General features: G+C 34.2%; 1 protein-coding gene across 1 annotated transcript in view; it reads right to left on the bottom strand.

Annotated features, from left to right (window-relative positions):
- LOC114349539 (ATP-binding cassette subfamily C member 4) overlaps positions 1-25,399 on the bottom strand; it is a 104,077-nt gene extending 78,678 nt beyond the window's left edge. Inside the window, exon 1 of the mRNA XM_028299946.2 lies at positions 25,235-25,399. Coding sequence (XP_028155747.2) covers positions 25,235-25,311 — 77 coding nt within the window. The 5' untranslated portion in view covers positions 25,312-25,399. The remainder of the gene's footprint in view (positions 1-25,234) is intronic.
- Between the last annotated feature and the right edge of the window lie 866 nt (positions 25,400-26,265).

The following is a 26,265-nucleotide window of genomic DNA, read 5'->3' as shown; positions in this document are numbered from 1 at the left end:
TGGCGACTATAAGGAAAAATCCTGAAGCAGGTCGATTTTTTATTTTTAAATTATGATTTTTTTGACTTATATGTTATACTAGTGACGTCATCCATCTGAGTGTGATGACGTAATCGATGATTTTTTTAAATAAGAATAAAGTTCGTGTGCTAGCTCATTTTAAAGGTTATTCAATGCTCTATTCAGCAATTTAAACATTTTTTTCATATTTCATTTTTGAATACGAAGATTCGCACAGGCATGATCAAGCAAACAACGTGAAGAGCAAGTAAGCGCAACTTTTGAGAGTCTTATAGTTATTCGGTGTTAATTTACAGAATTCTCAATATTGATTTGCGTCTCTTTCTTCTTTAAAAATTGCTTCCAGAGAGTGATGCTGGAGCATAATGGCACATACGTTGGACAGCTCATGGAACAAACGTTTCCATTCTAAACCAACTCAAGATTAAAAAATGCTGTCAACAATATGTCTGCAATGAATTCTGCAATTCTTCGGTCACGTGGTTGGCCGAGGTGACGATAGTTTAGAGAGATTAATTGTTTCTGGAAACGTTCCGTGGAGAAGATCAAGAGGACGATCACCAACTAGATGATCCGACCAAATAAATAATTCAGTTGGAAACTCATTCTGCGAAGCTCTTAGAGTAGCTGAAGATAGAGACCAATGGAGAAAAATTGTTAAGAATATTGGATTAAATCACGATTCTGAGTAATAGGGAAACGACAAGAGAGAAAGATGAGACACAAATTCCCAGCTGCTATACTTATTCTTTTGTTGAATGGTCACATATCTGAATAGATCTATAAGTATCTAAACTGGAGCAATTTTCTAACTTCACCGAATAAAATAAGATATTTGCGTTGTTCTTTTCCGTGTGTTCTATTATGAAAGTTTTCAAGATATTTGGTTTTCTTTATCATCCAATAAGTAGGGTTGTAATGACAGACCCTAGTCCATAGCAAATAGCAGTATATGCAAGAGTCAAGAAATAAACATTCCAAAAACCTACCAGCTATTATTAAATTTATTTCCTGGGTACTTTCTTCTTTTATTCTTTTATTAGACTATTTTAAATATAGAACTGTTTTTTATAAACAAGCACGTTAAAGTATCTGTGAACACACAATTAAGATAAAAAAAATATAAAAAAGTTCTAAAGATGCTTCTTTGAGGATTATCATTCTAATATTTTAATTCCCAATTGTCTGTTGTCCTAATTATGTGAACTTTCAAATACTCAAATTTTTTTACTCGTGCCATGGATACTTTTTTGCCAAATGAACATAATAAAACATTTATAAACTCTTTAACGTTATGTTAATTTTAAGGACTATTTTATTTCTACTGTAGAAAATTTTTGTTTAGTCTGTTCTTGTAAATGCTAATAGGTATTCATTTTTTTATTTGACTTAAACTGGATAGATAGGTGTAAACTTCTTCTTCTTCTTTGAGTGCCTCTCCTATCGGAGATTGGATATCATTAGGGCGATTCTAATTTTATTTACTGCTGTTTTGAACAATTCGTTAGTGGTACAGCCAAACCACTCTCTCAAATTTCTCATCCAGGACATTCTTCTACGGCCTGGATTTCTTCGTCCTTGGATTTTTCCTTGCATTATGTTTTGTAGGAATGTGTACTTTTGTCCCCTCATCAGGTGGCCTAAGTATTCAAGTTTTCTCTTTTTTATATTCAGTAGAACTTCTGGCTTGTTATTTATTCTGCGTATTACTTCTTCATTTGTAATTTTATCCACCCAACTTATTCTTAGTATACGGCGGTAGCACCACATCTCAAAGCTTTCAAGATTTTTAATATTCCTCTGTTTAAGAGTCCATGACTCAACACCGTAGAGCAAAGTACTGAATACATAGCATTTTAACATTCTAGTTCGTAGATGAATACTAATATCACGATTACAAAATAATTGTTTCATTTTTATAAAAGTAGACCTGGCAATTTCAATACGTCTTTTTATCTCGTGATTTTGGTCACCTGTTTCATTGATAAGGGTTCCCAAGTATTTGTATTCGTTTACTTTTTCAAGTTGGGTACCGTTTATTGTGATACTAGTGTCATTTATTGGATTCTTACTGAAGGTCATATACTTGGTTTTTTTGACGTTCATCCTTATGCCGTAGTTATTACATATCTCATTCATACTTTCAACTAGATGTTGTAGATCTTCCGCTGTTCTTGCCATTATCACAGTATCGTCAGCATATCGAATGTTATTGATAACTTCTCCATTGACTACTATCCCTTCGTTTGCATATGAGAGAGTTTCTTGGCATATTTGTTCGCTGTAGATATTAAACAAGAGCGGTGACAATATACAACCCTGTCGTACCCCTCTACGTATTTCTATTTCGTCCGATGTTTGGTCTTCTATTTTTATATTAGCTCGCTGATTCCAGTACAGATTTAATATTATTTGTATGTCTCTGGTGTCAATGTTCTTACTCTCCAGGATTTCTTTGAGTTTACTGTGGCGTACTTTGTCAAAGGCCTTTTCAAAGTCTATAAAGCAGGCGTGTACCCCTTGGTTAACATCTAGGCATCTCTGTGTTAGGACGTTCAGGGCAAAGAGAGCATCCCTTGTACCTAATCCTTTTCTGAATCCCATCTGTGTATCGTTAATATCGATGTCTAGTTTTTGATAGATTCGGTTGTGGATGACTCTAAGAAATATTTTAAGCAGGTGACTCATCAAGGAGATTGTTCGGTGATCTGAACATTGCACTGCCTTAGTTTTCTTCGGTATGGTGACAAACGTAGACAGCAACCATTCTTGTGGTATTATACCAGTACTGTATATTGTATTGAATATATGCAATATTATGGTTACGGATTGAACATTCAAAAGCTTCAGCAGTTCTGTAGGGATTTCATCAGGTCCGTTTGCTTTTCCAGTTTTAGCGTTTCTTATTGCGTATTCTACTTCTTCTTTCAATATGTCTGGCCCAGTTGCATTGATTATCTGAGTTAAGTTGTTTCTATCGTCTTCAAATAATTCATTCAGGTATTCTGTCCATCTTTTTATTTTATTCTCTAGATCTACAATAAGGTTTCCATCTTTGTCTTTAAGTTTACCTATTTGGCATTTCTTTATGCTTCCTGTTATCTCTTTTACTTTTTTGTGCATATTGAACGCATCGTACGTTTTCTCATAGGTTTCCATTTCTTCACACTGTTCTTTAATCCACGCCTCTTTGGCTTCTTTTATTCTCTTTTTTATGTGTTTGTTTATTTCTTTGTATTTGTCTAGGTAATTCTTCATATTTCTTCTTTGTTCCATCAAGTCTAGTATGTCCTGTGTCATCCACCCCTTGTTCTTTGTTGTCGTTTTTGTCAGATGTTTCTTTCCTGCTGTTTGTATAGCTGTATTTATTATGTACTTTAATTTTTGTTTAACGTTATCTGTATCGTTAATTTGTTGTTGCACTGAACTGAGGTTTTCATTTATTTCTTCTCCTGTTTCTTGTTGTATATTTTTGTTTCTAAGTTTAACTAAATCTAATGTCTTTCTTTGTAGTCTCCTTATCTTTTTTGGTCTCGCCTCTATCACAGTAACTACCGGATTATGATCTGAGCCTATATCAGCTCCTGGGTACGTCTTAGTACATTTAACAGCATTACGATACCTCCTTGCTATCAGAATGTAGTCTATTTGATTTCTCACTATTTTTTCTTTGGTATGTTGTGGAGATGTCCATGTATATAATCGCCGAGGAGGTAATTTAAAAAGGGTGTTTGTTATTACGAAGTCTTCGCTCTGGCAAAATTGAAGCAATCGATCTCCTCTGTCGTTTCTGTTTCCAAGTCCATAGTTTCCTACATGTTCTCCTACCTTACCTTGACCGACCTTGGCATTAAGATCGCCCATTATTATGTTAATGTGTTGCTTTTTTATTGCTTTCAGCATTTCTTCTAAGTCGTTGTAGAATTGTTCTATTTCATCGTCATCTTTATCTGCTGTTGGTGCATAGGCTTGAATAAGATTTATAAAGTTATGTCTTTCTTTAATTTGTATTAATATTAAGCGTTCTGAGTAAGGAGTACAGGTAATCAGAGAATTTTTCCATTTCTTTGAAATGATGATTCCAACTCCGTACCGATGGGTGTTGTTGTCGATTCCGGAGTAATAAAATACGCCATCATTTCGTGTTGAACATTTCCCGGATCCTGGCCATTGTGTATCGCTGATTCCTAAAACATCGATGTTTAGTCTATTCATTTCTTGTTCAACATTATCCAGTTTTCCTGCAGAAAACAAACTTCTCACATTCCACGTTGCAACTCTTAAAGTTGTTGGTTTCTGCATTTTTGTACAAGGATTTTGCAGGTTTACGACCGAGTGAGCCTTGTAGTCTTGTGCTTTTCTCTCTCTGCCGGATCTTGGTATCCGATTCCCATGATCAGTAGAGTTTCCACTATTTTTGGTGTACACCGTAATGACTTAACTAGGGGTACTCTATGAGTCTTTAATGCAGTGGTTCCCCGTTGCCTTCTGCATCCTTCCACCGTTGACCATCCTTGGTTCATCCGCCTTCGAGACCGATTTCTCGATCTCAGGACAAAAGAGTGCCCTTCCACATACTAGCTCATCCGCCCGAAGCCGTTGGCCAGTAAGTGGTGGGATTGCATATACCGGCAATCATTCGGTAGATTTCACCATATCTGGTTACCCTCACTTAGTTTAGCCTGCAGGCCAATGCAGTTGCCCGGAATGTGGCACGAGGAGCCATAAATGAGAGTTGGATGTCTTATGGGGACCAGTTATCAAGAACCATCTCCCGTCCATGACGCTCGATGTGGCCGTTCCGATAGAAAGGTACTACCCCTATAATACATCCCATACATCCCCAGGTGTAAACTAATTCATAGGTTTAGGTGTAAACTAATTCATAATAATTTGCTAATACTCCAGGGTAATAAGCTAGAAATAGACCGTCTTTGGGATACTCAAAGATCCAGGTAGCTGACTATTTTTTTAGTTATTGTAAATGTATAGGAAGAAAACCTACCTGATTCCTACCTAGAGTTCGCGTGCGTTTTTTAATTATTAACAATTTAGTGCAAAAATCGCAATTTTTTCGATTTTTTGCACCTCATTCAAAAGCTAAATAGTTCACATAAAATAACAAAATTTAATTTTTTAGAACATTAAAAAACCTTCAAAATGCCGATTTTTGAAAGTTAAAAAGTTAATTTATTGCTACGAAAACTGTAAAATAAGTGAAAATCGTTATTTGTTAATAACTTTTACTAAAACTACTCTTTAAAAACTTTGAACTTTAATGTTTCACCCAAAGTTGGGTATTGGGGTACTTAATAAGACCTCAAAATTTGAGACCGATCCATTAATTAGTTTAAGAGTTATTCTAATTGTTTATCCCAGAGACCTTTATTTTGCAATAATACAAGACAGAAAATAATGAAGATAGGGCAATTCTGCGTATGCCAAATGAAAGTAGAAAACTGATGCATCAAAATGTACAAAAAAAGATAAAAAATATCTAATATAGTCAAAAATCCTAATGTCAAATTTGTGAAATTTTGTAGTTTATAAAATTTAGAATAACTTTAAAAATATTGTCCGTAGAAAAAATCATTTTTTCTACGACCGTTTAATAACATGCTCATTATTCGCTATTTTTTCACATACGCATCTCTCGCATTGGGACAAGTATGCAACACCCACAAAAAGAAGATACAAGCGGTCCACAACAGCAGCTTAAGAGAAGCAGCCGGAGTCCCAAGATACGTCGCAGAAAGATTCCTACTTAGAGAACTTCAACAGGTGAGAGTCACCGAAATGATGACAGATAAGGCAAGGGTCAAATTCGCGGAGCTGGAGCACCACCCAAGTCACATACTGCGAGAGATGCTAGGGTATGACGCGTTCCACCGATGGAAACACAAACGTCCTAAACAGCAAATAGTCGAATAAAGTGAATCAAATAAAGCAAACAAAGAGTGACAAAGTAAAAGAAAAAGTAAAAGTGAAAGTAGTAGTCAGTTCGTAGCTCGAAACACCAAGTGCCGAAGAAACACACAACCCAAGCGTAGGTCCAACATCACGACCAGGTAAGAAAATAGAGGAAAAGGCGCAAGCCAAACAAAAAAACACAAAAAAAAAACAAAAAAGGCGTAAGCCACCAAAAAAATCATAAAAAACAAAAAAATCATAAAGTTCTTGAGCACCAAGTCATTGGACCGAGCTCAGTGGGGCTTAGTACAATGACTTGGGGCCCAAGCAAGCAATTTTGGTACCGCGGATAAGTAAATAGAAGATAAAGGCATAGAGCGCTTCACGCTGGCCTAGTTTTGTAATTCGATTAGGGCACCACATTGGAATCTTATTACCCAGGATTCCATTGTGAAGAGCATTTGGCTACGATAGTTGTGCCCCCATCGCGCATCAGCGTGCTATGGGGGGGGGGGAAGGGATGGCCTGTGGCATTGCAGCGAGCAATGGGGTGATCCCTGTTTTAAACTCGGGTCAAAACACCTCGCCCCAATGAATTGTTACACCCGAATGTACTTTTTCGATAGGGTGGACATCTCCCACAGGTCGGGTTGAATAACATTTCTTGCTTGCTATTTTTTCATAGATAATAGCACCCATTACTGTACCCGTGAGTAATAATTCGGCTGAAGTAACTCACGGGTCATTACTCACGGGCTGAAGTTAGATTCAAGTGGCGCATGCCACTTTTAATGTTAATCGTATATAAACTGCAAATAAAATTACTTAAACTTGTTTATTTAATACAATAATTATTGTAATTTATATCAATAATTAACTTCGAAAAATCTTTAAAGGAATTTTAACTCTAACAATTTCAGTATATTTTTTACGTTTATATCTTATTTACTAAAAATTTTGACGTTTCTCATTTATTTTAGTGACAGTGACATTAGCTCATTTTGTTTATGTTAACTGGAATTTATAACTAATATTGTGTTTATTTTTCAAGTTATATTGTGTTAATTATGTTATAACATATTATGTATAGTTATATTGTTATATTATATATAGTTAAATGTAGATATACATTATACCTAACTATATACATATATATATATATATATATGAAATACGTCCACCGACAACAGCCATTTCCTATTTATTAAATTCACTGACAGTAGGTACAAATTCAAGGTTATAATTTTTCGGAAACGAATAGAACTTATATTGACTATTTCTAGTTGTATTTTTACAATAGGTAAATAGAATTTGGTAATAGTAAGCAACCAATTATTCAGCCACGTACTAGGGGTAAATAGCATTTAGGTATTTTTGTAAATTATTATAATTTAAATCTCTTTTCCGCACTCGACTGCTTGCCGAACTCCCTCTTCGCGTCGTTCGGCAAACTGCAGTCGCGTGAGGAAAAGTATGACTTTCTGCACTTGTTAGGAAAATAACTATTGATCGTTCTTTTTTTAATTTGTATGTAATTTGTATGACATTTATTAATTAATAAACAGTCTAATTTGTTTAAACAATTTTTGAAAAAATTATTTTTTTTCAAAAATCCATGATTTTATTCATACTATCGTTATTAATCATAGAAAAAGATAAGGTATACTTTAATAAATAAATTATCTTCAATAAATAATATAATAAAAATCATTTAGCTTTTAAATGGAGTGCAAAAAATCGAAAAAATCGCGATTTTTGCACTAAATTGTTAATAATTAAAAAGCGGACGCGCACTCTAGGCAGGAAACAGGTAGGTTTTCTTCCTACAGGTCTACAATAACTAAAAAAGTAGTCAGCTATGACTACATGACAGGGAGATATGGTTTTGATTCATAGCACACCACGGGCTGTTCTGAGGAGTTCAAGAGAACGAGATTTGCACAAAGAGATGGTGTTTGTCTATGAAACGAAATTAAATATTAAACTGTGTTTCATTATGTAACGGTTCACGTTACGAAATTAGCTCTTTAAATATTTTTATAATTATTTTCTTTTGGTCGCTTAATTAAATTCTCCAATTTTGTCGTAATTAAATTTACGTGACGTCACATTTCTATGTACGGAACATACTCTACGCCTCTGGTGGCGAATATGACCTCGCGCTCTGAGAGTTTGACGTTTACCTTGGCGGAGAAGGACATTTCGCTCGTCACTTGACTTGACTCGTGGGCCGGAATAGTGAAGTACCAGTACCCAAAATAGCGGAGAATATCTCCATAAATTAATTAAGCATTTGTGTCTACTGTTCCCAGTTTGTCTTTAAAATAATATTATAGTATCCAGATGTGTCTTGAACCAGGGAAAATGGCAGTCCACTAGGAGTTTATTCCCGCCTTTTGGGAAAGTAATATAAAACGAACATGAGAAATCATAGACCCTCACCCACCTGAGAGGAACCTATTCCGGCTACATAGTCAGTCACCTGGGAGCAAGCGAAGCGTTCCAGCTTCATCTTCGGTCTCTACACCTGTGCTTACAGGAAGCATGGTTTGGCACTATCTTAGTGCTCATTTTCTGGGAACCTTTTGGTTTTTCATTTTAGGAATGGGTTTGTTTGGGAACACTCAGTTTGGTGTGATTTGAGTAACTATTGGTTTTTATATTTCAGACTCTCGGTTTAATGCACTATGTTAATTAATTTTTTTCCAGATTTAGCTTACTTTTGTTTTTTTATATGACATATTTGTATATTAATGTATTAGGTTCCCAACTTATTTACGATCTACGGTAAGTTCTTGTGCACAGGAATTAGCCTAAAAAAATTAGGTTTTATACTTTATTATTGGTTTGATATTTATTGTGTAATATTACATGGTTTTTCCCAAATATTTTATTATTTATTCGCTTTACTTCATTTGTTCGGTTAATTCGTCGTTTCGGTATTTATCTTAACTTCATTTCTATAACTTTTCTTCATTAACTTTGATTAAGTGATTATAGTATTTTCTCGTCTATTAATTTGTATTATTTTCATCTTTGTCGGTTTCAATTTAGTGGTACGTAGCAAGCGTACTATAACCATTTGGTAGAAGTCTCATATGAGTTGTACCTTATGTATATGTAAGAGGTATTTAAGTTTTGTATATACATATAACAGGACTGTTGTTATATGATATATCATATTTAACGATAACTTTTTTCATGTTAGAGTCACATTACATGCATTGTTTAACTCAAAGATTGTCAAAAATCTAGGTAGTTATTTTTAATAAATATTTACTTATTTTGTATATCATTTATTTTATTATTCCTTTATGTTCATGTTTACTGATTTAATATATATAATATTTGACAGCAGTGTAAGACACCTGGGATAGTGATCCAAGATCATTTTCTTGGCGCCCATGATTTGTTAGTTTTATTTAGCTTGTTCTTATTTAGCAATTATTCATCTTTATTTATTTTCAGAACATTATTCTTATTTCAGTATTTACCTTTGCTAGTCATCATTATCTACTTTGAGCTACTGTTCTTCGACAGGCATGCAAACGAGCCGTATCCACCCTTGAGTGTCAAGTTGTTCTCTTGTATCTCTTGCTAGCCAACTCTCTTCAGTTTGCCTATGTCTCTTTATACTTCTACTTCTATCCCTTTTGATTCCCCTTTCCTCAACTTCATCATTTTATCATTATTTCCCCCCTACATAATACTACTGCACAAGTAGTATTTTTACTACTTCGGCTTCTCTCGTGAGAAGCCACCTCACCTCTCTAGTCATTTCTTTTTCTATTAGCATCCACTAGTTATTTATTTTTTCCTTACTTCTGTTGGAGTTTATCACTCTCTTTACCTTCCCTCCAACAGAAGTTCTTCTTCTGGTTACAATTAACTAAGTAATCAAAATACCTTTTCTTTTTCCTTACTTCTGTTGGAGTTTATTACTCTCTTTACTTACACTCCAACAGAAGTTTCTTTCTTTGTTTTAATTGCCTTCATTTACTCATACATTGATTACCTACTAGGGATCAAATTGTTTAGATTTTTACCTAGACAAATTGAGGTGTCTTGGAATGCTTATTTTAGATTACCCATGTCTATTCATTTACCGTCCGTTTGCTTTGTAAATTGTAGAAGGCTCGGATTTAGGTTTTAACCAGAATTTGTTTTCTGATGTAAGAAATCTTTAGTTCTTCAGCTCTTTGGATTGTTTTTTCTCACATTCATTTCCCAAATGGTCGTATCTGAGACAGTTATAAATAAAGATAATTAACCACACGCTAAGCGTATTTAAAGTAAATTTGTGGAAGATGAGAATAAGATATTTACTTATAGAAATAACCCCAGAAGTCAGAAGTTGAAGATAATGATAAATTTTATATAACAATGGGATTGCATCAGGTCTAAATTATTTACCTTAGTAGTGAATTACATAACAGGGAATTTCCAATGTTGATATTTCACAAATCTAATGTAGTTGAAAATATGTTCAGTTTTGTTAGTGTTATTAATTATTTTCATTGCATAATAATCCCTGTGGCCTCTAACAACATAATTAACAGGGATTTTAAATATACGTGTTATTTCAGAAAATCTCTGGTGTTAGTAACTATATTATACAGTGTGCAAGAATACCTTGTTAGTCTGGCAGATTATCGGAGAATAGGCCATTTTTGGGAAAATTTATTTACCAGCAATTTTATTGCTGGAATCGAATCTTATGATTGTATATATTAATAATATAGGTACGCAAAGTCCGCAGATAGTATGCTACTTTTTTTATAAACAAAATGGCGCCCGAAAGTAGTGTTTTTTTTTTCAATTTTTGCTCTATAACTCCAAAGATTTTAATTTTACACCAAAAACATTCACAAAAAAATTCACCGTAATTAAATTTTGCATATAAACGTGTTCTTACCGATTTACTTCGACGAAAATTTTCCCCGGAAAATTCGGGTTTTTCCAACAAAATCTTTAATTTTCAACTAATGTTTTAGATAAGTAATTGTTTATCAATAATTAAATAACTTGGTAATATAAAAGCTCATTTCGTATATATTACGATTCCAGAAGCCGATGTAAATTGAATAAACAGTTTAGCAACAATTGAGTGGTTAATTAAAGATTTACGGTCGCTAATATAACCACAATAATTATTATACATAAGAATAACTATGATTTTTGTACAAAAATACACTGTACCTATCTAATGTACTTTACAGAATTGAAATTGGTCTATCTAAACGGCCTCAGGAATATTTTAAAATTATGAACAATTTTTTGGCTAATAAACAAATAGAATATCTCGGGAAATATTAAATTAAATTAAATCATAAGAACGGTATTGGAGAAAAAGAGGCAGGACACTTCTTTTAAAAGAAAAAAAGTTTAATTGTAATGAGTGGTTCCTGAGATACAGCCGGTCAAAGTTGACCGGTATTTGCGGCAAACATATAAACAATAGGATCATAAGTTTTAAACCATCACCTTTACATTTTTGTCCTCTTTCTCCACACCAATTTTCATATCTTTAAAATACTCATAACATATATTATTATAATAAAAACTATCGATATTACGAGTGAAAATTGCCAAAAATAGCAAAATTCCAATCTAAAATTAGGTTGGAAAAAATGTAATCTCAAATATGTAATCTAAAAGTTCAAAATCGGTATACGTTAAAAATTAGTTATTTTCCTAACTAGTGCGGAAAGTGATACTTTCACGCACGAGACTGCCGTTGACCCGAACGACGCGATAGCGGAGTTCGGGCAAGCAGACGAGAGCGGGGAAGACACTTTCCGCATGAGTTAGGAACAATATTTTTTCTAGGGCCGTACGTTTGGAAAAAAGCCACAAAAAATAGAGTTATATCAATTTTTATTTAGAAGTGAAAATACACAAATTAATTCTTTGACAAGGTTGTCAAAACCAAACTTTCAATATAATTAAAACGATAAGATAAATTTGAAATAAATTAGTAAATAATATCTAAATATTAGTTTATTGCATGTATTATAATATATTAGAATGCCATATTACAAGGTATTTTACTTTCCCCCACGCCGTGCGGGAAAATTTACGTTCACGCACGCCGTGCGGGAAAGTGCAACTTTCGGAAACAAAATGCGTGCGTGAAAGTGGCTCTTTTAGCACGGCCGTAGAAAAATGCATTTTCTAGGCTTCCCATGGAGCAATTTTCTTCATTATTTTATTGTTCCCAAGAACTCGAGTAGAGACATCTAACTAACGCATTATTAAATGCCAAACTTGCTTATGTTTTGTTATAATAAATTAATTTATTTATCATAACAAAAATTTTTAATTTGTTTAAATAAAGATTGTTTAAATAATTATACAGCTTTTAAATGAGAATATTTGTTTTTTAACGTTAACAGGTACACTTGTAGTAAGTTTATCTAAAAAAAGTCTACAACTGGAAAAATATGTAGTTTTCTTTTCTTATAAATAAATTAATCTATTATAATAAAACAAAAACAAGTTTGACATTTAATAATGCGTTAGATAGAGGGCTCTACTCGAGTTACTTGGGAACAAAAAAGAATGAAGAAAATTGCTCCATGGGAAGCCGAGAAAATTCATTTTTTTAGCGTATACCGATTTTGAGATTTGAGATTACATTTTCTCCAACTATTTTTGGCAATTTTTACTCGTAATATCGATAGTTTTTATTATAATAATATATGTTATGAGTATTTTAAAGATATGAAAATTAATGTAAAGAAATGATGAATAAAATTATAACTGACGAGAACTTCGTTAAAGAGATACATTAATTTTATATAAATATATAAAATATAAATATGTACATAAATATTGATTTTTTAATATTTGTTTAAAAATCCCATAATGTAGTTAGTGACTATTAAATATTATTCCAACTTTAGATAAATAATAGCATTTTCATTGTATCTTGTTGCAGCTGAAAGAAGCTATTGTTTCTTATCATTTGTAAATAATCACTTGTTTAAAATTTCCATTTTATGACGCGCCTCTAATTTAATTATAGTAATTTACACAATTTAATTTTTTACGAAAATTTAATAAACAATCAAAAACAAGTTGAAAACAAATAAAATAAAAAGGAATGAATCCCTCTCTTTGGCTGTATACCATAATAACAATTACTAAAGAAGTAAAAATCTTCTCTTGTAGATGATATATATAATTTATTTACAATTTTCTAAAATAGATCCAAGTTGGACTCAAAGTGGGTACATCACTAGTACAATACAAACAAACGTTTTCGAACTAATCAGTCCATCCTCAGGTTAAAGCTCCAGATTCAAAGTAGTTGAAACTAGCTACTGAGGTAGGTCGAATGACCTTACCAATATAAAAAATGGCTAATTTTTTATATTGGTAAGGTCATTCGACCTACCTCAGTAGCTAGTTTCAACTACTTTGGATCTTTAGCTTTAACCTGATGATGGACTGATTAGTCCGAAAACGTTTGTTTGTATTGTACTAGTGATGTACCCACTTTGAGTCCAACTTGGATCTATTTTAGAAAATTTTAAATAAATTATATACCATCTACAAGGGAAGATTTTTACTTCTTTAGTAAGTTGAAAACAATGATATACCAAAAAAACCCAAAACATATTTATAAGCTAAACTTACACTTTTTCACTTAAAAATTATTTTCTTGTAGGAAATTTGTCTAGAAATAAATTCTGCATTTGTTTTATATTTTGTGGTATAATTTTCGTGTTTTATTTTATTTTCTTGCCAGTGTTTATATTACTTTCGTTTCTGCTTTATTTTTACTTAAACTGTTTCATTATTTTCAAACGGTCTCATTATTTTCAAACTTGTTTTTTCAAGTATTTCAATAGCAGTATTTCTGATAATACTGACAAGATTGTACTAGGACTTCCATTCATGTTAGTATAACACATTTTTTTTCTACTATTTTTTTCCTGAATAGACCTTCTTTCTCATTTTTTGATATGCTCTACGTACCACGGGGATCGATATTCTTTTTTATAAACAGTCTGTAGTTTTTCGTACTTGAATTTATCAAAGGACTTTTCATAAACTATGAAACAGAAGTATGTGAACGACACAATAAAAGTAAAAGTAGAAGAATAACTGACTGACCCAGTTGAAGCTGATAATGGGATGAGATAGGGGGATTCCCTGAGTCCTCTATTGTTCAAATTGATCATGATGAAATAATAAAAAAGTAAGAACTAAAAACGGATATTAAATGGGAGAAAAACAACTTAAAGTTATCAGTTATGCAGAGCGCGCATTGGCAAAGCTAGATCAACCTTCAGCTGGATTGGGACCTTCTTCAAGAACCATAATCTCTCTCTTGGGATAAAACTAAGAATGCTGTGATGCCACGTCTTCTCTGTCTTTTTTATGGTGTTGAATTGTGAACCTAGAACGAAGATATGTGCAGAAATTTGAAAGCATTTGATCGGGTCACAAATGAGGAGTCCTCAGAAGAATGAAGAAGAACTGAGAGATACTGACCACCATCAAATCTCGAAAGTTCGAAAACTTCGGACACATAATGCGAAATGAATCCAGTTATGCCCTCTTACAAGCCATTCCGCAAGGAAAAATATTTGGAAAACAAGGTCCAGGAAGAAGAATGACATCCTGGTTAAAGAACCTCAGAGCCTGGTAAAACACAACTTATTATTAGGGTGCAGCTTTTCCGCGCTGTTGCAGATAAGATAAAGATTGCCATGATGATCGCCAACATTCGTGACGGATAAGCACGTTAAGGTAAAGATGCAGACGACGCAGTACTATATAATCTCTCAAAGTGAAGAAGAATTACAAGGTACAACGAATTTAATATAACCGGCAGAAAATTTAAAATGTTAATTTTCCCAAAAAACCAAGTGCATGGTTATAACAGCAAATCTACTAATACGTAAATTATTATAGAAAGACGGTCAGATAATTAAACAAGTCATGGAGTTTAAATATCTAGGCCAACGGCGGATCCGGCAACCTTGTAAGGAGGGGGCAATGAAATATAATTCTTAATGGATAAAAATAAGGATTCTTTTTCGGGGTGGACTGTTATTTTCTTCTTTTTCATGAACCATGTCCTTTCAAAACGTTGGTTACCATCATAGCTATCTTAATTTAATTCACTGCCATACTAAATCAACCATGAAGTTCTTCTTCGTTCTGGACTGCGTTTGCCTGCTATTTTCACTTACATAATATTTTGTAGCAACTTATATTTGGGACCTCTCATTACATGTCCGAAATACGCCTGCTTTTCTTTTCTGGATGCTTTTTTAATATTAGTAGTCTTGCTGAGACGTTCTAGTATTGTGGAGTTTCGAATCTTCTCCACCCAAGAGTCTCTTAAAATTCTTCTATAGCACCACACCTCGAAAGCCTGAAGGCGATTTAGATCGATTTTATTCACAGTCCAAAACTAGACACCATCCAGTAAGACCGAGCACACGAAGGATCGAAGTAGAGGGATCCTTAATGCGAATTTTAGGTCATGGTTGCATAATAATTTGGACATCCTTCTAAAAGCAGCTCTTATTCGGGGGTTTTATTCAATCGTAATTATCTCTTTCTTAAAAAAAAGTGTCATACGAAGTTTGATAGATTCAGAAATGAAGCTATAAAATAAAAAAAGATCTGGAACAAGAACCGATAATGATGAAGATCGAAAACAAACAATTGAGCTGGTTTGGCCACATACAACGAATATAGCAAAAGAGACTAACAAAGAAGGTGCATGAAGCCAAATTTAGAAACAAAAGAAAAAAGGGAAGGCCGAGGAAGACATGGATAGACTAGATCCAGCATATTATGTGAAAGGAGACATATGAGTATAAGGGATATGAAGAACCTGGTCACCAATAGAAGCGCTTGGAAGAAATGGATAAGAGACGGAACCCGACATCCAACGCCCTGAAAAGTACTATGGATTATGAGAAAGAATGAAAGAAAATAAATGTCAGTAGACACCAGGCGAGGTTTCAAGGAGGGGGCAATTAACTCCATTGACCCCCCCACTGGGTTCCGCGCCTGATCTGGGCATCACACTATCCAGCTACGGAAAGCTCGAAACAGAAGTGGAAGATCAAGTGAATAGAGCAAACAGAGCCGCACGTTGCTTGAATGAAACCATATGGAGAAATAAAAATTTCAGAAAAGAAATGAAAGGCAATGTTTACAAAACAGTAATCAGACCAATAATGGAATACGCTGCAGAAACATGACCTGAGGACAAAAACACACCTACACAGACCTATACCTATCACCCTACAGAGAGGACAAAAATAATGCTAAAAACAAAAGAGATGAAAACCCTTCGAAAAATGAATGGTAATACGCTATGGGATAGAGCTAAAAGTGTAGATATACGACGAAGATGCAAGGTGAACAACGCTAATAAGAGAGTAACACACACAGAGTGGGCCAAAGAAAAGAGTCCACCTCGATATTTGGCAGTATTTATTATATTTTAAGAAAATAAAGAAACAGGTAAATTTTTTATTTAAGGGAGACACATTTTTAAGGTACAAATATCTGTCATTTGTCAACTCCCTCCCTTCCACTTCCCTCACCCCTTATTTTTAAATAGGGATTAGAGGTCGGGTGATAGCTCATTTGAAAGGTTATTTAATTCTCTATCCAGTAATATCAACATTGTCATAAATATTTATACAGGGTGTCCAAGAAAAATTATTTTGGATTAAATAAATTGACACAAAAAGAAGAATGTATGTAATTTATTTAATTCAAAATACATTCTATTGCTGTCACAAAACAGAAAAAAATGTTTTTTGATAAATAGACACTGCTTTCCGCTTAATTTCAATGTTCAAGCTTCCACCCATCTGCCTCTTGGTAGGTTGAATATTGAATTTAAGCAACAAACAATGTTTATTTATCAAATAAACATTTTTTTCTGTTTTCTGTCAGCAGTAGAATGTATTTTGAGTTAAATAAATTACATACATTCTTCTTTTTGTGTCAATTAATTTAATTCAAAATAATTTTTCTTGGACACCTTGTATAAATGTTTATGTCAATGTTGATATTACTGAAGAGAGAATTGAATAAACATTCAAATGAGCTATCACACGACCCCTATTCCTTATTTAAAAATAAGGGGTGGTGAAGGTGGAAGAGAGGGAGTTGACAAATGACAGATGTTGGTACCGTAAAAATGTGTCCCCCTTAAATCAAAAATTTTCCTGTTTTTTATTTCCTTAAAATCTAATAAATACTGCCAAATATCGAGGTGTACTCTTTTCTTTGGCCCACTCTGTATAATAGTAGAATGGAATGACCACGTAAGTCGAATGATAACAAATAGACTAGTAAGGACGGCGAAAGACTGTTCCCCAATAGGAAGAAATGACAACTTACTGGAGGCACATTAAAAAAACAGACAGAGTCATGTCTACACAAAAAGAAGAGAATAAGAATAAGAAGAAGAAGAGATTTCTGATGCAGTTTTATATTATGTTCTCGTGGCGATTTTTACGTGTATGATCTGGCTAATAGTTTGAATCATGTATTCAGAACAATCATGTTATGTCCTTCAACTCATTATCATCTATGTAAAATATGACCAATTATCTAAAACTGCAGAACAATTAGTATAGACAGGTCAAATTTCAAGTGTCATCATGTCAAGTAGACATGGAAGATGAAATGGGTATGAACTACGTAGAAGAGAATGAAGTAGATAATGGAGTAGAAGCTCCAACTATAGAGGAAGTTCTCGAAGCTATTAAGGCCCAGAAATACAATAAAGCTCCGGGAGTTGACGAAATACCAGCAGAACTCTATAAGGTAGGTGGCGACCACCTAGCAAATCACATCCACGCGCTTATCAAAGACATATGGCAAGAAGAGAAAATACCTGACGACTGGAAGAAAAGTATAGAATGCCCGATCTATAAAAAAGGAGACAAACTCCAGTGCAAAAACTGCGTTGGAATCTCTCTACTATGTACAGCATATAAAGTCCTCACGTATATTATAAACCAGCGGCTCCAACCACTAGCAGAAAATATTATTGGAGACTATCAGACGGGCTTCCGACGGGGAAGATCGACACTGGATCAAATATTTACAGTCAAACAGGTCTTGAGCAAATCATGGGAACACGATATTGATGTTCACAACGTATTTGTAGACTTCAAACAGGCATCCGACTTAGTCAAAAGGAACAAACTATACTATATATTGGCTAAATTGGCAATACCACACAAGCTAATAAGACTCATTAAAGCCACAATGGATGAAACTTAGGCATGTGTACGAATACAAAACCACCGGACAGACTTTTTCAAAATTTCGCAGAGACTAAAGCAGGGAGATGGGCTGGCCCCAACATTGCAAACTGGACGAGGAAACCTACTGACCAACCGAACGGTTCAACTGGACGCTTATGCCGATGATATTAATATTATGAGTAGAACATTAACAGGAGCACAGGAAACATACGCAGAGTTAAAAACACAAACAAAAATGCTAGGTCTGGAAATTAACACAGAAAAAACAAAAATATTGACTCAGACAAGAAGAAATATAGTCCCACACAACAATATACATGAAGATAACATTGAAACGGTTGGAAAGTTTACATACCTGGGAGTAGAAATATATGCCGACGGATCAGAAGATGGAGAAATACGTAAGAGCATAACGCGGGCAAACAGAGCTTATTTTGCCCTATCCCATATATTTCGGTCTAAAAGTGTCCAACGAAATACAAAGATGAGAATCTATAAAACTTTAATTCGACCAAAAACATGCTATGGCAGTGAAGCATGGGTCCTGAAAGAAACATACAAAAACAAACTCGACACATTCGAAAGAAAAGTATTGAGGAGAATACTAGAACCTGTGAGGGAAAACGGAATCTTCAGAAGTTGATACAAGAACGAACTTTATCAACTTTGTAAGGAAGCACCCCTATCAGACTTCATTCGAATACAAAGATTGCAATGGGCCGGACATATGATAAGAATGGGAGAGGATAGGCTACCAAAAAGAGCACTGAATGCTAGAATGCAGGAAAAGAGACCGGTTGGAAAGCCAAGAAAGCGATGGGAAGACACAGTAAACAGCGACGCACAAGCCCTTTTAGGAGTCCGTGTATGGAGAAGAGCAGCCACAGACAGGCAAGGGTGGAGGCAAAAAATAAAGGAGGCCAAGGCTCAATTTGGGCTGTAGTGCCGTAAAAGAAGAAGAAGGTCAAATTTCAGGTTGGGTATGAAAATATTTGCAAAACCAGACGACGCTCTGGAAATGTAGAAGGTAAGTACAAAGCAATCAGGAAACTGTAAAGGAAAAGGAAATCTCGAAGATTATGGACCTTTTAATATTTAAATTATCAAAGAATGAATTATTTTTTTGTTTACGTAGATATAATTTCGATATCTAATTTTATTTTGTCACGTTTTATAATTACCACGTAAATTTAAGTACGTTTAAGATAAGCTTTTGGAAACTCCGTCAGATATCTGGTTTGTTCAATAAATATATTTAAATACATTCAAATACATAATATAAATCAAAGTGGCTGGTATGTCACAACAAGATTTTTTTCAGCTTAACAAAATATACTGACACAGTATAAAAGACAAATATTTAATAGGTACATTGCAAATATTTTTAGAAATAGAAATGCAAATTCATTCGTGTATTTAAACAAGAATAAAAAACCGCTAAACGCCGTAAAAATGAGTGGCGCATACAATATTCCAGCTACAAAAGATCTGATATGAATATTACATGGCGCGAGAATGTATTTTCATTTTGATGCAAAACAAAATTTTAGTTTTATTTTAAAATATTTTTTTAATAATATTTGCTCAATTTAAAGTAAAACGCGCGCCACAAAAGAGTTTGAATTTTGAAACTCTTTTGTGGCGCGTTTACTTCAAATTTAGCAAATATTATGAAAAAATCTTTTAAAATAAAACTAGAATTTTTTTTGCATCAAAATGAAAATACGTTTTCTCGCCACGTAGTATTCATATCAGATCTTTTGTAGCTGGAATATTTTATGCGCCACTCATTTTTACGACGTTTAGCGGTTTTTTATTCTTGTATCAGGAGTTTTTCAAAGTTATTTATAAATTAAATGTATGCAGTTGAATGCAATGTTTCTCGATTACACGTTAAGCTTTATAAATGGTCGCCTTTGTCGCATTATCTCCCAAGTGATCTAGTGTCCATCGAATGTATACTAGATTTTTTTCTATTCGAAATAGATTGAATAAATATTGGGATGGTCGGTAAATATACTCGGATTGCCCGTTGCCAGATCAAATTTAGCGTCGTAACCACTACAACTACATAAACCATTTCGAGAATAATCGTTAATTGGATTATACTTTTGTAGTTTAATAACTTCTAAATGGCTTAACCGATTTTGATCACTAAACATGAGTTTGAAACGTATTGACAAGTAGTATCTGACGCATCTAAGGTTAAGTATAATAACTAAAGCTATTACAGGAATTATTGAGCTTGAAAAACCGTTTTTCCCATAGGAAATAAATATAATCATACTTATGAAGCCTATAACTTAAAAATTTGAATTTTCCCGGATATGAGGTATACACCGTTAGATTCGTCTAGAATCCTTTAACAAACGCTCAGTTATTGGCGCAATTCGTAGGTTGAAATTTTGAGTAATTGTCGAAAAACCAAAATTTTCAAAGTTTGTTTTTCAGTTTTTCGGCTATACTGAGCCGTGTGTATGTCTGATCCTGATGGCTTAAACACCATTTGAAAGCATAACTCAACACTATTGATTTGGTGCATTTGCGGTTCTCCTGTCTCTTCTTGAACCGAAGATATATACCCCCAAAAAATATGTCATTTTGTACCTACCAAGTCCTATAGTTGGCTTATGGTTGGTCAAAATTTAAAAACTACACCGGTTCTGAATCGGCCCTGACCCCCTCTTCAAACACAGAAAAAATTCAGATCGGTTTAACTTTTCCACATACATATATACATATCCACCAAATTTTTTTTTTTAAATAGAAAATGAGTCATATTTCTGAGCTCGGTAACTTTTGAATGGGATAACCGATTTTCAAAATTAGACATGCGTTGCAAAGGTAATGATCAGTACTGTTCGAAGCAGCAAAGGTCGGACTTAAATTTTTGAAGTTTTTGGGAGTTTTGGGGATGAGAACGAAAAACAGACTCTAAATAGGAAGGGCCGTAAAATCCACACCCTTGGACCAAAATGGATGGTTGACATATGAATGGGTGAGTCTTTTCCTGAAGTTTAAGATGGGAGTTGGGCCCAATTTTCAATTCAGCCAGATTTAGAAAATCGAAAATGTCATATATATAGTGTCGCGTGTATGGGAATGTGTGTGTGCGCCACTGACGAGAACTGCCGTTCTCTGGTAATAACCGGTATTTTTGCTTAATTTAGCATTTTAATGAATTTGCAAGTAGAACTATATAATACAAACACTGCAGGGTGGATCGAGTAGCTCTGCGGTGACCACAGCCGGTCCCAAGCCCAGATAAAATGTGGAGGGTTGATTGGCACGGTTAGCAACCTACCAATCGGAAAAACGAATACTGCTCAAAGAAACAATGTGAAGCCTTGGAACCGGATTGATCATATGAAGACGACCATGGCGAGAAATAAGGACAAAAGAAAAACATTGATGAGAATTACAACATGGAACATCAGATCACTCAACACTAGAGATCAAGAAATCATCCAAGTATTAAAAGAGAAACAAATAGATATATGCTCTACAGGAAACAAAAAAGAAAGGAAAATGACAATCAAAATTAGGCGAATATATACCTAATCTACAGTGGAGTAGCAAAAGAAAACAGGGCCAAAGAAGGTGTAGCATTACTAATACATAAAAAATACCAAAATCACATCAGAGTGTCAATATATATCGGAAAAAATTGTCACAGCAAAAATTAGAATGGAAAAGGAGGACCTGAACATCATCGGAGTATACGGCCCAGAAAATAACAAGCCTCAAACAACAAGGGAAATCTTTTATAACGAATTACAACAAGTAGTAGATCAAGTTAGAGGGAAGATGATAATACTGGGGGATTTTAACGCTTGAATGGGTAACCAAGAAATACCCGGAATTAAGCAAAAACACAATGAAAATGTTAAAAACGAAAATGGAGAACTGATGATAAACTTTTGCACGAATAACGAACTTAGAATAAACAACACATTTTTTGACAACAAAGACCAACACAAATATACATTCAATAACAACCGTGGACAAAGATCTATGATAGATTATGTTGTAACCAACAGAGATATACATCCATCAAAAATAATCGACGTAAGATGCCTCAACTCAGCAGATGTAGGTAGCGACCATAGCTTAGTATTATGTAAAATAGGAATCATTATGAAATATTTCACAACCAAGAGGGCGGCACCAACACAAACAAAAATCAAAGTCGAAGGACTGCATACGGAATTCACGGAATACTTATACAGGAAAATAATATCAGAGAAGATTGCTGAGAATGGAATATTTGAAAACGATAACATCGATGAGAGCTGGCAAAAACTCAAAGAGAACATAATCAACGCTGCAACAGAATCACTTGGAGAGAGAAAAGTAACGAATACTCACATATTAAATTAGAAAACCCCGTGGTTTAGAGAGGACGTTAAGATAAAATGTGAAGAAAAGAAGAAAACCTTTCTACAATACAGAACGAAACAAACACAACAGGCATACAACCACTACAAACGAATCAGAAAAGAAACGAATACTTTAGTGAGGCAAATAAAAAGGGAGCACTGGCAGAGTTTCTCAAAACAGATGGAACACGACTTCTACGGAACACAAAAGGAAGTATGGAGAATGATTAGAAGGCAAAGAAAGGAGATGAACGAATTAATAAAAGCGAAACACATTCAGAAGGAAACATGGGCAGACTACTTCCGATCTCTAGTTGCTAAAGGCGATGATAATGAACCACCAACACCTGAAGTTACAACAAACGAAGAAATAAACATCGAGGAGACAGAGGTAAAGGAAGCATTAAGAAAATTAAAAAATAGAAAATCTCCAGGAGAGGACAGAATATCGAGCGAACTCCTAAAGTACGGAGGACAAGATCTAACTAAACAACTATTAAAAATTAAAAAAATAATCAAACAAAATAGAATACCGCAAGAATGGAGATCAAGCATCCTAATACATCTCTTCAAAAATGGAGACAAATGGGACCCGGAGAATTACTGAGGAATTAACTTATTAAACACAACATTAAAATTAACAACCAAAGTGATAACAAACAAATTGAATAAAATTATAACATTAATAGAAGAACAACAAGGCAGTTATAATGAGGCAAGTTCAAGAGAAATCGTTGGAATACAACAAACCGGCATATTTATGTTTCGTGGACCTTACGAAAGCATTTGACAGGGTCACATTAAAGGACGTTATCCATTTGTTATACTCGAGAGCGGTACCTCTAGGAATAATTAAAACGATCGAAAACATCTACCAGAACAACACAATAAAAGTAAAAGTGGACGATGAATTAACTGACCCAATCGAAGCCGGCAATGGATAAGGGTCCTTTATTGTTCAACCTGATCATGGACAAAATAATAAAAAAAGTAAGAACTAAAAAAGGATACCAAATGGGAGAAAAAACAACAATAATGTGCTATGCGGACGATGCAATACTAATCTCTCAAAGTGAAGATGATTTACAACGTATGCTGCACCAATTCAACGTAATTTCCAGAAAATTTAACATGTTAATTTCCTCAGAAAAGACAAAATGCATGGTTATAACAGCATATGCAATAAGATGTAAATTGGAGCTAGAAGGTCAGATAATAGAACACGTGATGGAGATTAAATACCTACTAATCACACTATCTAGCTACGGAAGGCTCGAAACAGAAGTGGAAGATCAAGTGAATAGAGCAAACAGAGCCGCAGGTTGCCTGAATGACACAATATGGAGAAATAAAAATATCGGAAAATAAATGAAAGGCAGAATTTACAAAACAGTTACAGAGTTACGACGGAGATGCAAGGTGTATAACATTAATAACTGGGCAAGAAACAGAAGAATAGAATGGAATGACCACATAAGCCGAATGGCAATAAATAGGATAGTCAGGACAGCGAGACACGGTTCCCCTATAGGAAGACGATCAGGGGAAGACCACGAAAACGATAGAACGACAACTTACTAGAGGCACATTGAAAAAACAGACAGAGTCATGTTTATGCAAAAAGAAGAAGAAGAAGAAGAAGAAGAAGAAGAAGAAGAAAAAGAACTATATAATACAGTATGATGCAAATCTGTGGAATGAATTCATTATGTCGGAAACATACATAAGACTTTATAACAAATCTTACAACACGTCAATTTTAATTTTTGAATGGCCATGTACTGGAACCAAACTCCAAAGTTAGGATTAGGAAGTTCCACATCCGCAGAAGTAGAAATTAGGACGGGAGTTAAACAAGGATGTGTTTTGTCGCCTCTGCTGTTTAATCTTTACTACGAGTTTCTATTTAAAGAGGCACTGGAATATTCTCAGGATGGAGTCAACGTGAATGGCGTAAATATCAACAGCATCAGACTTGGGTCTACAACGACTCATCGAGAAGACCAACTCATTTGGATCAATTGTATCATACTAATATGTAAGTGCATAAGCTGAAGTAAAAGTGTCCTAAGGAATAGAACCAGTTAAATTAAGATAAAAAGTTAGAGACATCGAAATAATAATTGAAAAATATCTTCGATATGCTGACGATTTCGCCAAAACTAGTATATCAATACTTATAATATGATGTATCAACATCAATGGAGAATTCTGTGGACGGGTTCGATTCCCAGGCACCGACATTTTCATTTCTAAAAATGATACGAGCTGTTCACCGTGCTTCAGAGAGTATAAAAGTAGTAGTACGTTAAGCCGTCCGTCCCCCTGGGCTGGTGCGAGCATCGACACTAGCTACTTCAAACAGGGTTTGCTACTTCAAAACAGACCTGTCCGAAAGGAAAATATTCGTGGAAATTGGAAATGGATTTTAAAAGTTCATACTAACACAAAGGATCATGAAAAAAATTCAATGGAAGAGATGCTAGAAAGAAACATTTATTGAACAGTATTTATCTATCAAGTAGGTAAGAATTTTCAATTTTCATATAAATATTATATTAGCATTAAGATGAACAATATAAAAGCATTGTTTCCTTGCAGTTTATTTTCAAAGTGTATTAGATTAGTTAGAACAATGGTTTGAAATCGTCATCTACTTACGCAAAAGTTAAAAAAGAGAAGATGTTAGCTGTCTCTCTAGGATTAGGTTTTCTCCTCTCTCTTTGACAATGATCCATTGTTCACAGATACTTAACATTGACTGACTAGACTCCAATTAAACTAAATATCTTATCAAGAAGAAGTAAATATCAGCCAGTTCTTTATTTTTGTAATAGATCAACGTTATTTGATTTAGTCTGATTAATTTTTTAACGTACAAAGTAACATTTGTTTTAGAAGATAATAGATTATTTGTCCTTTTACTGGGTGTTCAAAAGAGTTTTCATTTATTTCCCTATTATACTGCGTTCTTTAACAGGACGTTCTTGATCAAAAAATATTAGTCCCTTAGTTTTTACAAGTTGCCTAAGAATTTATAGGTTATTCCAAAGCAGCAGACATGGAGTAATTATATTTAAACATACATTTCGAATGCTTTAATAGATTTTGCTAAGCTTGATTTTGCTCAAGATTTGAGGCCTTGTATCCATATCTATGTCTTCTTCTTCTTCAAGTTCCATCTCCTATCGATTTGAAATGATCCTGGCTATTTATACAGACCCTGTTAACATACATTCTAAATAATTCTGCACTACTTCATTGCATTCAAACCATTTCCCGTCTTCCCATTTCTTTGCCTTTCCACATTTCGCTTTCCTAGAATTCTGCCTTGCATAATAAGTTGTAATATTGAGTATTTTTGCCCTCTTATCACATACTCTAAGTACTCAACTTTTTGTCTTTTGATAGTTAATATTATTGCCGCTTCGTTTTTATATCCTTCTCTTTATTTTCAGGTTATCAGGTTTGACATCCTTTGAAGCCATGATATTCGTAGGATTCTTCTGTAACACCAAAATTCAAAGGTGGTTAACTTATTTATAAGCACTTGTTTTAGTGTCCACGTTTCTATTCAATAAAGAAGAGTAGAGAACACGTAGGTAATGGCGAAGCATCCTATGGGTTTGCTCACTACGAAGAGCAATGGATTGTATCCTCGCTCCGACCCTTGCTCCATGGTATTTATATTC

Source organism: Diabrotica virgifera, chromosome 1 (genome assembly GCF_917563875.1).
Source record: "Diabrotica virgifera virgifera chromosome 1, PGI_DIABVI_V3a".
In the NCBI taxonomy this organism is placed as follows: Eukaryota; Metazoa; Arthropoda; class Insecta; order Coleoptera; family Chrysomelidae; genus Diabrotica; species Diabrotica virgifera.
The sequence above is the reverse complement of the archived record's forward strand: the minus strand, read 5'-3'. Positions and strand labels throughout refer to the sequence as shown.